We start from the raw sequence: 16,547 nt of genomic DNA, 5'->3' as shown, positions 1-16,547 counted from the left end.
CATCTTCTCCTCTGTCATTTTAACTTGTCCTAAATCAAGCAATCCGTAACAGTACTAGGTAATCATTATTGGTATTAATAGAACATTGTCAGTTCACGCATATATTGTCACATTAAATATCAATTCACAAGGATAACGAAACCGATTTGGACGTAATGTATATGAAAGTATTCAGTCATCCGTAAATGTGTATAATACTACTTACAAGCTATAAGGACAAAAATATTAAATGAGGAGAGCTACAGACGAATGATAGTCACACTCACATCCATGCAAGTGATGATCAAATAGCTAATTATCATAGTTCTGCAGGGGGTAGTTTGGCATAAGTGCGCTGTATGAGTCTGTTTACGTTCATCTACACCAATTAACAATCACATGTTACGTATGGACTAATAATTTGATCTATTAACCCAATATTGTAGATAGGTGTTGAATCTAGTGGCTTATTCAGTTACGAAACTTAGACTCACTAGATTAAAGATAATGCATCCATCTGATTTTTAAGCCGTCCAGTTTTTCCCTTCTTTTTTTTCCAACTTTTCCGAGATGTTAGTTATAGCATATATAGTATATTTCAATTGAAATTTAACTGGGTAATACAATAACTGTTTAAAGTTTCTTTATATAAGGTTTTTTAAATCTTTGATCAATGGAACACGAAACCTAGTTATAAGTCATGTTAAGATCTGGCAAGCAAACGGATAAACGGGGGAAAAGCAACTTCGAGCTCAACACCACCAGAAAGCTAATTCAATATCAAACCCAAAAATACTTTTATTAATTGATTAAAAAGTTCGTACTATATTTCTTACACCAATAAAAAGACAGTGATATAATTAGTAATATATAAAACTTCTACCAGAAGACATTCAAATTGACACAATTAGAGATCGATCCTAGGCAATGAACTAAAAAGAGATGTAGAAATGGTCTCAAGTAGAAATATATAACGAATAACTACAAGAGGAAATTGAGAAAATGCAATAAACAAGCAATAATTTTTTTAAAAATTTTTTGAAACTAGAACAGTAACTTAACTCCCATTGATCTTAAAGATACATACACGAAAGATGTGCATGTTAATCACCCACCACTAAGTAACAACCTAGATAATTAAGGGAGTTTTATCAAATTGTTGGAAATTTCAAAAGACAAAGGCGAATACAAAGGTCTCTTATTACAATTACATTGTAAAGATGAAATAATATTCAATAATTGTGTCTGAATCTCAAGACCTCGGAGGTGTGAAGAATGGCGTACCGGAGATGTAGGAGCTAAGCTGAACCGGATAAAGCGACGAAGGATCGAGTATTAATCCAGTATTATTGTTTCCGGCAACAGTAACCGCCGTTTTAGCAGCAGTCTCTTCAGCATTGGTGGTTGTAGCTGTGGGAGCAAGGAGGTTAAGTTGGTGATGGTGATCTTGTTCTGGTCCTTGGTCATAAAGAATGCCTTTGAAGATATGTCCTCCAATGTTCACAGCCGTTTGATAAGCATATTCTTGATCATCTTCATCCTCTTCTATCGAATTCACTCGAACGCATCGAAAAACCGCCGGTGAGCTAACTTCCGGTGGTAAGTTTTGACGCACCTCAAACCCTAAAATTTCATTAATGATTATAAAATGAAAAAAAAGATAAACCTAAAATATTTTGGCCTATTATAGTAATTAAAATGTTCTTGATTTTATATCCAATGAAGAAAAGAAATCTGTAAATATATATTGCATTGCGTTTACGTGAAATTAATTTTGGATAAACCCTTTTGTGTCGTCAGGTTTACTAAGGAACAGTAATATCCGGCGGACATCCTCATTCACACGCAAATGATGTTGTACTTCTCCACAGACATTCATAATTAAAACTTTGACACTTTTCTTGAAAACTCAAATCAATTTTGTAAGCTAAATTCAGTATCACCAATTTAAAAAACACAGACCATGATCAAAGTTTACCTGAATTAGAATTAGCATTCGCCACACGGGTAGCAATAGCCGATCCAGCACTACCACTATGGTCTTTATCAACATTATCACCACCACCATTTGCTTCTCGTAGGCGTTTTGCCTTTTGCGTTTCACGGCTGAAGGCTGAACGGTGCTGCAAGGAGGCGAGTTGAGCTAAACGCTCACGGCGTTTAGCAGCAGGAACCCAAGTGCTCTTAACGTGAGTCTGACAGTGAAAGCCTCGGCTTTTACAACATGTTCTACATCTCATATGAGAACAATCTTTCTTAGCTTGATTCCCACAATCTTGACAATTCATACTTCCTTGTCTTGTTACCGTGAATCCTCCCGGCTCATGATCGGAGACTACGTTGAAGTGTAAACTCCGGCTCCTGTTATTGTTGTTGTTGTTGCTGCTGCTTCCGCTTGGGACCATTCCAAAGGAGTAGAAGTTTGCAGGAGCTGTGACATGTTGTTGATGTTGTTCTTGGAAGTATTGAGGAGGCCAAATCTCGAAACCCTTGTTGGTGTTATAAATCTCGTCCTTGTAGAGATAAAGATAACTGCTCTTGTCCACTTGATGAAGATCTTGCTTGTTGTTGTCTCTCCCTCCTAGATAAAAAAATCCTGCCATTTATTTCCCTAGGGATAATCCACATCACACACACAACACACCCCAAAGAGATCCAAGAAAGAGTCAAAGCTTTTCTTTGCTTGGAGATTTTGAGAGTAATTAAATGATGAGGAGAAATGGATTAAGAGACTGCAAATGCCTTGGAATTAGTCTCTCTTCATCAATTTTGGACAACACAATTTTGATCTCTGGAAGTGGAAATTGCTGTGTTTTCTGTGGGGAGAGAGAGAGAGCGAGAGAGGGAGAGAGAGAGAGGGAGAGAGAGGCTTTTAAGACATAGAGAGTCCCATGAAGATCTTTTGCTTTGGGCGTTTCACTACAGTTATCTTCCAGTTGAGTGAATCCCCATCACATAAATATCACTCACTATGTATGTTTAAAAGAAAAAAAAATACAAGAAAAAGAAAAATAATATGACATTACTTTTAGTAATTTTTTTTACGTTTAGTAATTTTCTTAAGAGTAACGTCCATTGTGTATGTTAATATTCATTTTCTCTATTGGAGCACTCGTTTGTTTATTTCCACTCGTACCTCCCCCGCAAAACCCTGCTGACCGTTTGTTTATCTTTTCTTTCCCTTTCCGTCCGAATTAGAATTATATGAAACTATATATAAAAACAGTGCGCAAAAGGAAAATTAAAGAAGAAGAAGAAAATAGTTTGAAGGGGGAAAAGAGAAAACATAACTATTGTAAGTCCTTTTTCTCAAAATAGTTACGGGAAATCTAACGTCAAACTTGCTATGACATTTTATCGTCACGGATGATCTTATTGTAAGTTTTGCAGCTTAATCACGGCAATTAAACCTTTCATTGGCATAGTCGACGATATAACTTCTTCAACGTGCACTAACTTCTACTCCTTCTATTTTATAATAAGTGTCATTTTAATATTTTATACTCTTTCTATGGGCGACTGATCCGGTCGATCCCGGAAGGAACGCACTTAATGTTATAGAGTAGATTATCTCGCAAGCGTACCACACTGTCTGATCAATTTTTTTCTTGTTACATAAAAAATGTGACTTTGTAATTTCAATGCAAATTATACTTATTTTCAACTGAAAATTAATTAAAAACTGCATTAATTTTATAAATAATTTTATTTATCTCAAATATTATTGGTAGAAATATAATTAATAATAACTTACATATATTTCTGCCACTTTCTAAATTTGTGTGGAAAATGTTAAAATGACACTTATTTATAAACAAATGGAATATGTACTTTTATGTTTTTATTCGTCTAACCAGGGTTTCATGGCGTTAAAAGATGTATATATATCATTTTCTGCCACGGCATTAGTAAAGTGTATAACTAGGTGAACATTCAATCACGTAGGAAATCTCTTTCGTAAAGAACAATAAGAATGTCAGACAAATTTCAATTTACTAGATTTTAGTTGTAAAACGTTTATTTATTATATGTGGTCGAATTTGCCACCTATTCAAATTTAGAATCTAGCAAAATACCTTTAATTCGTGTTTTCTTGTAAATTTCCAAAAAAACGTTAGTGACTGTATAATGTAATTAAAATGATTCTCTTCAGAAAACCAGCTATATGTGTGCTAAGATATATATATGAAAAGATGATAGAAGAAGAGTAGTTTTCAGAAATTGAACTATAATAAATATATTTGTGCTGTGTGTGCTGTGGTGTTAAAGGACTTTTGCTGGATAGTGATCCCTAGTCTAATGTTTAGCTCACGAGTCATTATTATTATTAGCCGATGAATGGATGTGATCGTCCCCATTCTTACGCAAACTGTTGACATTATGTATTTCTCTCTCTACTTAGAATTTTCAGCGCGTTTTAGTTGAAGTAGAAAACTTTGCTTTCACGTTCATATTTTTCTTTTTCTTTGTCCAAAAAAAAATCGTTAATATTTTTCTTTTTATTTTCGAGAAAAAATCATTCGAATAAATAGACAATAGCAGGACTGTTTTGCTATTTTTCTTTACATACAAAAAATAGAGCAACGTAACACCGAAATAATCCAATTATAAGTGGATGTGTAATCACACGACAATATATATACTTGGATGAGTAAAACCGTCCGTGGTTTTATGACTTCATCTGAAACTAGCTACTAATTAATTATTACCTCTCAAATATTTTATACAAGTACGTAGCAATTGGTCATCATATTTATGATTTTTGTAGGTGTAACATATTTTTATAAAATTAAAATTGAGTCACTAAATATTACGTAGTTAGTCATAAGTCAAAACTTGGATTGACATTAGAACCGAAGCAAGCAGACCCACTCTAGTGTCTTTGATCACGTGGAACCGCGTGAATTAGCGGCGCAATTTGCATTTGATAATTAAGCTCTTTCTTTTAAAAGCCAATTAAGCACATTTGATATTAATAAATTATTTTGAAGTTTATATTTTATGGTTCTAAATGGTGACAGACCGTACCGTACACTACCGTTAATAGAAACAAAAATATTTACATATATCTATGTATTTATATATTTTTGTTACAATTAAAACCAGTTGTTTTGCAATTGTCTGATAGGTTACCATTCAGATCATATATTTAGTTTATATATGTTTGAGTGATCAGATAATATTAATTATTATACATTAGTGAAATCAAATTGATTAAAAAGACATACTAGATATATATTTTTGGTTCTATTCATATATTTCAAATAAAATATTCATTGTGAATATGACGCACATGCATAGAGCTATTTTATTAATTGAATGTATAATTTGACGACGAAAATATATAAACAACCGAAAATAATCTTCCAGCAAAAATATAATATAAATATTAAAAATTTCAAAATATTTTATTTTCTCTCTTAGCTTTTTTTTAGGTGAAATTTTTAGATAGTTATATATATTCTCAATTATGTATTATATCAAACTTATATTTATATAAATTTGGTAAACGAAAAAGAAATTTACAAATCAATAGTATTACCTTCTCTTGCAAATTGTTGACAATTCTAATGCATATTAAATTATTCATACATAATATCAGATCACGAGTGAGATTTGACTTCTCAATTCTCATGACTAGATTTTGATTAAAAAAAATCGGTATCAAGAGGCCAGCTAATATACAATCATTTTCACAATATAAATACCGGTACACTGTACCATTAATAATATACATGTATAACATATACTAGTCCTTTAGAATATCTGTGTTTAGTTTTGTTTTGCTGAAAAGTTTTTATTCTATAAAATATTTTGATAAATATGAAGTTCATATTTTATTTTCCAATCATCTAAAACTTTGTTAAAAACATAAAAGACACTGAAATCACAAATATAAAAGAGGATAAAAATGTGATGTAAAAAAAGAGAGGATAAAAATGCAAACATAACTTAAAACTAATTCTTACAACAAAACTATTATCAAAAATGATCTGAAAAGGATTGCAGAAGCTAAGCTTCCAAATATCCAAAAAACCAGGACAAAGGATAGGCATTTCGGTTCAAATTAATGTTCGGTTTGGTTTGTTTAAATCTAAAACACTTTGATTGAAGTTAACAAAATTAGTTTTTTTATAAAATTTGAAAGTTTTTTTTTTTTAAATAAGTTAAGTGAAAATAATGTTTTGACAAAAAAAAAACTTTTATCTTATATACCTTACAAATCAGTTTATGGTTATTAAAACGATTTGTTTCTATTATTTTTTTCTTAAATCATACTAATTGTTAGTAAAGAATTTCATACCTTACAAATCAGTTATAGATGGAGAAAAACGATTGCCGTGACGCAATGATGACGCCGCTAGTGACTCGTCGTCTGGTGAGCATAATCAGACAATGTTCTTCTGTGCATCAGACAGAAGTGTGCCCGTGTGTAGACGCTTTTGCGTTTCTTGGGTACAAAATATCACGGGTTCAAATCATGTCATCTTTACCTATTGAAGTTAACAAAATTAGTTTGTTTTGTGTTCGTTCTGGTTTGTGTTTGGTTTTGTTTGTTTATGTTTGTTTAGTTGAATTGTTTTAAGTTTATTTTAGTTTGGTTACGAATATATAATTTATAAAACAAAAACAAATTGACACTAAATTATTAATGTTTTTATATTTAAACGTAATGACAAACATCATAATAAAAATGCGATGTAATCAAATATTTTATATGATTATCTTTAAACGAAATATATATATATATATATATATATATATATATATATATATATCATAGGTAGTTTTTGGTTTTGATGATAGTATATGAGACTATGTTCTTTTAGTTTGTTGCTAGTTATATTTTTCTGTTTATTTGAAAGTAAAATATATAAAATTATATCTACTTGTTTAGTTTAGATGGTTAAATATCTTAAAATCTTAATATTATTAGCATATATATTTAATATAATTAAATAAACATTTTGGTTTTTGATTTGGTTTAAAACTGGACTATAAACTAAACTATTTGAGTTAATAAAATATATTTCTGAATGGTTGGAACATATGCTTTTGTTTGGTTTGGGTCGGTTTGAATTCAACTGGTTCTTTTCGATTTAGTTCGGTTAAATTTTCTTGTCTAGCCCTTTCTTGTCCAGCCCTAATCCTGACACCCAAAATTGGGACGTTTAATTTAAACTATGTATTCATAAACAACGTCAGGAAGTGGTAGATGTTTTAAATATACTAAACATAATATTCTTTTACAATTTATACTGAAAATTAATTTAGATTCTGTTTTATAACCTTTTACTGTAGAAACCAGGAAGTAGAGCATCAGTTGAAAACAAGACTAGGTCCACCCAACATGAATTGTGTAAGGGTTAATTTGCTAGATAACTATAATGGGAAAAATATTAGTTTTGTATTAAGAAGGTAGAGAGAGATAGGAAGAGAAATGAAGAGAGAAAGGGTTATATGGTTAGATGATGAAATATAGTTTTTTTTTGGTTATAGGGTCAAATGAAGAGAGAGAGGGTTATATGGTTAGATGATGAAAGAGAATTCGGCCAAAAAAAACACAAACTTTTCACGAATTGCCAAAGAAAACCTGTATTCGAGCCTGGCCAAACAAATCATTTACTTTTGTTGACTTTTTAAGTTTATTAATAAACTTAGGATTGACTTGCCAATTTAGCACGCCGTGAACTCTCAGTTAACACAGTGTTAACTAGACGTTAAATGTTGACGTTAAGTGAAACGACGTCGTTTCATCTCATTTGAAAACGACGTCGTTTTACAGGATTTAAAATTAAAAATAAGTAGACCCCTGGATTCGAACCCAGGTTGGTTGGTCAAATGGCAAGGTCTTTTATCACTGGGCTACTCACACTTTCAATGTACTTACTAACATGTTTACTTTTATTTGATACATATTAAATGTAAAAAATTCTCTAAAAACTTAATAAGATCTTTAAAATTCCAAAAAAATAAAAAAAATAAAGAAGATTTTTATAAAATTAATTTAGAAATTAAAATTAAAAATAAAATTTTATTTTTCTTTTTAAAAAATAAAAACTCTTCCAAAATTTTCTAAAAACTTAAAAAGATCTTTAAAATTTTATTGAAATTAAAAAATAAAAACTTTATCTTTAATTTTGAAATTAAAATTGAAATTAAAAAATCAAAAAATTTCCAAAATTTTCATTTTAAAAAAAAATCCAATTTTTTTAAAAAATTATAATAAAATGCAAAAAATTAAAGTTACAATTATCAACTTTTTATGTGTGTATAATTAATTTCAACTTTTAGCAAATGTATTAAAAAAAATTGAAAAGTTTGGAAGATTTTTTATTTTTTGAAAAGAAAAAATAAAATTTTATTTTCTATTTTAATTTCAAAATTAATTTTATAAAAAATTTCTTTATTTTTTCAATTTTTTGGAATTTTAAAGATCTTTTTAAGTTTTTAGAAAATTTTGGAAGAGTTTTTATTTTTTAAAAAGAAAAAGAAAATTTTATTTTTAATTTTAATTTCTAAATTAATTTTATAAAAATCTTCTTTATTTTTTTTAATTTTTTTGGAATTTTAAAGATCTTTTTAAGTTTTTAGAAAATTTTGGAAGAGTTTTTATTTTTTAAAAAGAAAAAGAAAGTTTTATTTTTAATTTTAATTTGAAAATTAATTTTATAAAAATCTTCTTTATTTTTTAATTTTTTTGGAATTTTAAAGATCTTATTAAGTTTTTAGAGAATTTTTTATATTTAACATGTATCAAATAAAAATAGACATGTTAGTAAGTACATTGGAAGTGCCAGTAGCCCAGTGGTAAAATACCTTGTCATTTGACCAACCAACCTGGGTTCGATTCTAGAGGTTTACATATTTTTAATTTCAAATCATGTAAAACGACGTCGTTTCATCTCATTTGCAAACGACGTCGTTTTACTTAACGCCAACAATAAACGACGTTAAATATTTCTGTTAAATTTGTTGACGGCGTGCTAAATTGGCAAGTCAACGAAAACATTGTTAATTAATTCTAAAGTCAATGAAAGTTTAGTATTTTTTTGGTCAGCCCAAAAGTTCATGTTTTTTTTGGCAATTCGTGCAAAGTTCAGGTTTTTTTTGGCCGAATTCTCGATGATGAAATATAGTTTTTTTTTGGTTATAGGATCAAATTTCCCATTGTGTAAAACTGACTGGAATTTATTTTATTTTTTTGAAGAAAAGACTGGAATTTATTTTAATACGAACTTTATGTATAATGGTTTGATCGTACGTAACGTATTAGTTAATCAAAATATAATTAATCGTATTAGGGGCCCGATACACGAATCTTTAGTATTTTAGGATTCTTGTTGACTAAGCACTAGCTTCTTTATTTGTAAATGTAATTACTTAAGTACTTTACAAGTTAGGTTATGATTTGTAGACATTGCATAGTCACGGAAAAGATAGTTAAGTTACGAAAAATTAATGAAATTGCAAAAAAAATTAAAATTATGAAATGATATAATACATATTAGATTGATTAAAAAAATTTATATAGTATTTACTTTATTATAAAAAACTAGCAATAATTAAACTAATAAATTAAAATAACGAATATTTATTTAAATTTTTTTGCTTCTTGTTATAATTATTTAGCTTTTTAGTATGTTTTTAATAATAGATTGACATCTTATAATATTATATAAAAATTTATAACATAATTTTATCTATAACATACCTATCTATCATTAAAAAATTTATTACTATTTAATTAAATTTTAAATCAATATTATCATATCATTTAATAATATGAAAATGTTAATTATAATGAGAAATTTTCATGTTTATCACTTTCTTGGTACCGTTATTCATGTTTACCACCACTAAAGAGATATTTTCAAAAATGATTTCTTCACTAAGTGACAAAAGACTTTTATATCATTGTTTTATATATATACGTTATAAATAATTATTATACTTTTTGAACTTTTTTATAAAGTTTTTTTTTAATTTGTTTTTTGAAATTTGTTTTTATTTTCAAAATTATTTTTTGAAAATCAAAAATTATTTTTGAAACTATTTAAAAAAAAAATTAAATATTTATTTATATATTTAATAAAATCCTATATTTCACATTCTAAAAACCCTACCCACCTCTCAAATTTAAATTTTAATTCTAGATTAGTTAACCCTAGCTCATTCACTTTTAGTATAAATGTTTTCAAATATATCTTTATGTATAGATGTTTGACATTTGTTAACCCTAGAACATCTAGTAGTATGTTAAAATTTCACATTTGTTATTGTTATCGAAAATATATGTATACAAGCTGCTGCTAACTCATTCACTTTTAGTATAGATGTTTTCAAATATATCTTTATGTTATTTTAAATAATTCCAGCAATAACGAAAAATGCTATATGTCATGCGTAGCCAATGAGGTTATAGTTATACAACATATTCAAATGATTAACATTGTCGCCCAAGATTTTTTTCTCAAACACAAAAGAAATTATCATAATATTTTTTTAAAAAAATCGAATCGATTGAATCATATGAAGAAGCTCACTAATGAGTTTATTTGGCTCAAAACTCTTCTCAAAGATTTGAGAATTGAATCACCCGGCACAATGGTACTGTGCCAATCAAACAATCATTCACAATTCACATTGCATCCAACTTAATGTTTTATAAGAGAACCAATTACATCAAAATGGATTATCACAAAGTAAGACAACTGGTTAAGCAAAGAATGATTTTACCATCCTACCGAAAGACCTCGAATCAACTAGCTATTTTTACCAAAACAGTTAACAACAATGTTTGTGAATTTATTTATTTGAAACTTGGACTCATAGATCTATCTTAATCCTTACCCCATAAAATTTATATTCTTTTTATTTCTAAGTATGATTTTGTCTCAAATCATTTTCCGCACTTATGTTCTTAATAAGATAAATCTGTATGGTTCCAAACTTAATCTCTGGAATTCATATGGTCAGTTTGAGGAGAAGCGTTAAGAAAACAATAAGTTGAATAGTAAATATATATATATATATATATTTTAATAAACCAAATTTGTTTAACTTCCTTGAAAAGTTATATCTACTTATAATTTTGTATAGTCACAACTGTTAAATATTAAGAAAATTATATTTACATCTCTATTCTCTATGATCTCTTTTTTTTTCTTTTGAAAAAGGGTGTTGATTTCTCTAGTCTTTTCATCTATTATCTATTGTTATTCATTCTATTCAAGTTTATCTCGTATTCTTACAATAAATGCTAATGTTAATATGCAAGTACGGATAAAGCGTATAATATAACAGGCCTACATATGCTTTTTAAGGAGAAGAGACCGGCCGAAGAAAAGACAAAGGTGTGGTCTCCACGAAGGTTACAAAGGCTCATTTAGTCATTGACATATGTCATGTGACCACCACCATGCACTCTTCAGACTTCAGAGAGTTGTATGTTATATTGATATGTGTGTTTTATCTAGCTCACATGTATAGAACATTTATTCTATAAAATTTTGTATAATTTTCTATTTGCTTGTAGACTATTCACGAATCTTTAGCATATACTCTAGTTTCAGTATAAATAAGTGAGTTGGCCTATTTGATCTTATATAATTTTGTAGTGGTAAGAAATATTGAAAACTATTGCGGGGTTTTAACCTCGGACGGCCCAGATTGTTCTTTCGAATGACTTCGAATAACTTTAAAGCTATATCCAGAACTTTTTGCGTCTATATTTATAATCTAGAAGTTTCTTCTTCTATACTTTAAAGCCCTTGATATTAAAAAATCCACAAAAGACAAGAGAATGGTGCAGATCTCAAAAAGGCTTTAGAGTTTGCACAAGACGTGAAAAATAACTGTTACAACTTGAGAGTTCGAAGAGATTCAGATAACGATCACCTTAACCTGCAACTGTACAAACAGAAAGCTCGAAACTCGATTAATCCTTCTTCATTAGTATCAGTGATGAAGCATATGAAACCACCTCTGCATCCAATCAGGATCATCATCATCACAAGCTAAAGATAATGACATATGCCATATTTATGGTAATGCAGATTCTGCTGTTGCAGAAGAATATGCAAGTCAAGATATATTTATTTGGAATACAAAAATAAGATTATTGTAGAGCTTGACCAGCATATAAATTTTTTCACGGCACAAAAATGTTATGGTTGCACAAAATGCATCTATAATAGTGTTTATTTTAGATTTGTAGTATATAACATTTGTGATAAATCAATGGTTTTTAATTGTCAGTAATTTGTTACTCATATTCTGGTTAGATACTAAACCAATCAAAATGATATGGTATATAGGTTAAGATCCGCGACTTTTACGTAATAAACATTGTATATAAAAACTAGGTTTACGTATTATGTATTCTCTTACATATTATAAAATAGTAAATATATATTGAATAATTAAAAATTCAGTACATACTACATATATAATTAAATTAGTGCGCGCGAGCATATAAATAAATTTTATTACCCCAAACAATCCCTTTTTATTTAATATGGTATATAATTAAATTTGAATTATATTATCATAGATACATATTTTAATATTAAAATCTATTAAATGATGTTTTTACTTATATTTTTGATTATTTGTATCTTTTATATAGCAAAATTTTTAAATCACTGATAAAAAATTCTCACTGTGAGATATTTAATAGTTTTAGTAGTTTTTTATTTAAATCAATGCAAAGTTTGAAATTTAAATATTCTCATTGTCTTATCAGGATGTATAGCGGTTAAGAAAATTTTGAGAGCAAGAAAAATACAAGGGGATAGAATTTGTGCACGATGTAGAGCATCTGAGAAATCTATAAATCATGTATTTTTTAATGTCCACGAGCGATTCAGGTTTGGGTGCTCTCACGAACTCCATCGAATCAGGATATATTTCCTACTCAGTCATTTTTTCGAACATGGATCATTTATTCTGAAGGGTTTCTACGCAATTAGAAGATCATCATTTTTCATGGATCTTATGGTACATATGAAAAAAATGAAACAACAAAGTATTTAGCATTTTAGATATTGATTCTAGAGATACTCTCAAATTGGCAGAAACTGAGTCAATGCTATGGGCTGAGACACATATTTCAGTTACATAGGGAATCAATTATAATCGATTACAGTATAAGCAACAGTACTATCTATTCCAGTAGATGGTATTTTACGGATAGATCATGAAAAACTCAGGAAACTTATTCGGAACAAGGGTGGTAGCACATTGGAAGGTTTTGATGGTTTAATGGGAGCGATAAATACAAGAGCGAGTCCGTCGCCACTTCATTCAGAGATAAATGCTCTCATTTGGACAACGGAATACATGAGGAACCTACGATAATTTACTGTCACATTTGCAACAGATTGTTCTCAGTTGGTGAATATGGTTTCAGAACCAGAAGAAATACCAGCCTTTGCAAATTATTTGGAAGATATATAGTTCTTGAAGAGAAGTTTCAACAGCCTCATAGCTCATTCATATACCACAGACGCATAATTCAGGGGCGGACAGTTTTGCACTACGTAGTGGATGGAATCAAATGTCTTTTGTCGTCCATATGGATGCGGAGTTTTCAGTTTGGTTTGCAAAATCTATATGAATCTATTTACGTTGCTAACAAAAAAAATATTAAGTTATCAATAATTCAAAATTTTGAAAGTTAAATACAAATATAATGTAATTAATAATTAATTTTAGTGTTACACAAATTATTCCTAGGAATATCTTATATAAATTAATGAATGTTTTTTCTGAATGCAAATTTAATATATTAAATTACCCCATCGTGAATGTTAACCAAATCTGGATGGTTAGAAAATAGAAACAAATGTAGTAACTTAGGAGTTGGTTTCCATGCTAAATAATCAGTTATTTTTTTTATAATCAATAATAGATGATTTTATTATAAAATTAATAAATATTAACTCAATGGCATAAACTGTAATTATGAAGATAAATAAAAGGTTAATTAAAAAATATACTTCAGTTTTAATAATATAAATTTAATACTATATATATGTTTGGGTCTCGTCGTTTTGATACGTTATAACTTATTGTACATGAAGAATTAGCAGAGAGTACTCTAGGTTATAAAAGTTGTATGATAATCGAAACACATGGCACGGGGCATTAAAAACATTAACAATGACATCTACTCGGTCAAAAGTTGGGTGTATCCTTTTCGTTTGTTTTTTTTTTTTTTTTGCAACTTTTTTTCTATTGAAAGCATGAGAAAAAAACAAAACAAGCTAGCTAAGCCTTAGTGTTTTGGGTTTTAGCCCAGTAGAAACGATACACATCAGGCTAGCCAAGCCTTTTCGTTTGTTTTTCAAATAGTGATCGTAAACTAGTCAATAAAAGTGAATTAAAAAGGTGAGACAACCTAAAACTAGAATCAATTATGAGGATCTCTGCATATATTGATGCAAAGAATGGAATCAATTCAGTTCAAAAAAAAGAATGGGCAGTGTAGTGGACTTGAGAGATGGTGACTAATTGGCCCTTTTTTGTTTTTGAGGTAGTATACAAACCCCCTCGCTGTTTTAGATATTTCGCACTACTAGTCCCTATGTATAGATATTATCGAAACATTCCAATATGATATATCGTTGATTTAGATATTTTGGACAACTAGTCCCATGGCGATGTAAAGATATTATCGAAACATACCAATCTGATGTATGTGAATTATTAGTGCCATTATCACTTTAAAGCAATAATTTATATTAAGCTTGTTGATTTCTTTTCGTTTGGAGTTTGAACTGATTTGTATTAAAATGACAAATTCACTGTTATTTAAACATTAATTTAGAAAAATACTTTGAAATCCAGTGTTATTAAACTTGTCATTTTATAAAATACTTTGAAATCTACTGTTATTGAACAAAATTTAAGTTAGAGATTTTAAAGTGCTTTAAGTGTTTCTAGAGTGTTTGAGAGGAGTTCTTTAGTTATAAGAATAAAAATCCAAATCTCTAGTTTTATATGAAATTCTAGAGTTATTTAACAAAAATCTCACCAAATTTTCAGATTCTCCTACGATCATTTGAAAACTCATTAAAAATCACATCACTTCAAATTTCAGATTCAATATACCCCTTTACAGATTGTAATCTTTGATGGTTTGTAATCGTTTTTGGAAAGTTGATATAAGAATGGAAAATTTCAAGGGAAAAAATACTTAAAATAAAAATATTAATTTATATTTGATATCATTTGTTTTGTATTCAAAATTTCATTTCATAATTATCTCTATTGAAAATTTTAATAACTAAACTTAGTTATGTTTGTACAATTCATGGAGAATAACTAAAAAAGCATTTAGTTTAAATTTATTTTTATTCTACGAATGAACTGAATTAAATTTGGTTGATCTTGATTGAACCATATTAATTTATGAACCAGATTGTTTTTTTACCGATCCCATTTAAATCAAATCATGTCTACTCAAATTTTAAACTTGTATAACCAAATTTAAGCAAAAATTTAAGATAATGGTAATATTGTTTAACCTAAAGTTGCAGTACATTCAAAGCCATCATGTTTTGAATGATTTCACAGCTTTCAAGTTTTTTTATTATTTACACAGTAGAAGTTATGTTTTTTTAAAGCGTGATACAAAATAAGTTAGAGATGAATAGGGATGGGGTTAGTCGGTTAGACGTAGTTTTTATTTTGTTAATTCCAAATATTAGCGTACAAAATATGTGTTATAATATATTAGAATCACAGAAAATATCGGTTAATAAGGAAATCATTTAATAACTGTAATCTATCATATATCTCGGTTGAAAATCTTAATTATTTATTGCATAAATAATATAATGATTGGAAATGTTTTTAGTGATTCATATATCTTATTCTGTTATATAAACTAAGGAAATTTTATAGATTTCATTAATTTTAAAATTTTATTTATATGGGATTCAATCTTATAAAAATATTAGAGAAAATGATTATGTTAAGATACAATAAGTTTTATAAATATATTAAGTTAAATAGGGGAATTCCTAGTAAAAACGACGATGTTATAATATGGTGAATACATTTGCCACCTAATTTGAATAGTATACAGACCATAGAGAGTGTAAAATTATGGAAATATATTTTATAAGTTCTTAATTTTTAAAGCGAAAATTATATCTATTATTTTGGGGGATATTAATTAGTTGTGTTAATAAATAGAGCTATATTCTATCATTTGTTTGATTTATTAAAAAAGAGTAATTTCTTAAAAATATTTATGTGGGATAATAATATTGTTAAAATTTATATAGATTGCGGTTTAATCCTTAATTTTTTTTTAATAATTTAAAAGTATTGAAAACCTCTTAAATTTTGAGTCAATATATTTGTATCATCTATATCATAGGGTGGCTCTTGTAATGCAGTTAGACATATATCCTCATAAAGCATGTAGTATTGTCGGTTGTTGAATCGTCTATGTAATTTTTTTCATAATTGTAATATCTTAATAAATCAGCGTTAACAAAACGTATTAATACAAATTATAAGTAGTACAGTTACATAAACGTTTCACTATACAA

The 16,547-nt window shown here is 28.3% G+C and overlaps 1 protein-coding gene across 1 annotated transcript; it reads right to left on the bottom strand.

Moving 5' to 3' along the window:
• Positions 1-651: 651 nt before the first annotated feature.
• LOC106444439 (protein SHI RELATED SEQUENCE 5) lies at positions 652-5,650 on the bottom strand. The gene is made up of 2 exons (XM_013885909.3): positions 1,958-5,650; positions 652-1,602 (listed from the first exon to the last, which is right to left on the bottom strand). The coding sequence occupies exons 1-2, from the start codon at positions 2,580-2,582 to the stop codon at positions 1,232-1,234; spliced, it is 996 nt and encodes a 331-aa protein (XP_013741363.1). The 5' UTR covers positions 2,583-5,650; the 3' UTR covers positions 652-1,231.
• Between the last annotated feature and the right edge of the window lie 10,897 nt (positions 5,651-16,547).

The sequence above is a fragment of the Brassica napus genome, chromosome A7, assembly GCF_020379485.1.
Source record: "Brassica napus cultivar Da-Ae chromosome A7, Da-Ae, whole genome shotgun sequence".
Lineage (NCBI taxonomy): Eukaryota > Viridiplantae > Streptophyta > Magnoliopsida > Brassicales > Brassicaceae > Brassica > Brassica napus.
This window is presented reverse-complemented; position numbering and strand designations above follow the sequence as displayed.

What these genes read in the sequence shown, in the direction of transcription:
- LOC106444439 (XM_013885909.3), bottom strand. Translation starts at nt 2,582, where the DNA reads ATGGCAGGATTTTTTTATCTAGGAGGGAGAGACAACAACAAGCAAGAT. An exon ending in GAATGCTAATTCTAATTCAG is followed by an intron (nt 1,603 to 1,957) that starts GTAAACTTTGAT and finishes ATGAAATTTTAG; the next exon opens with GGTTTGAGGTGCGTCAAAAC.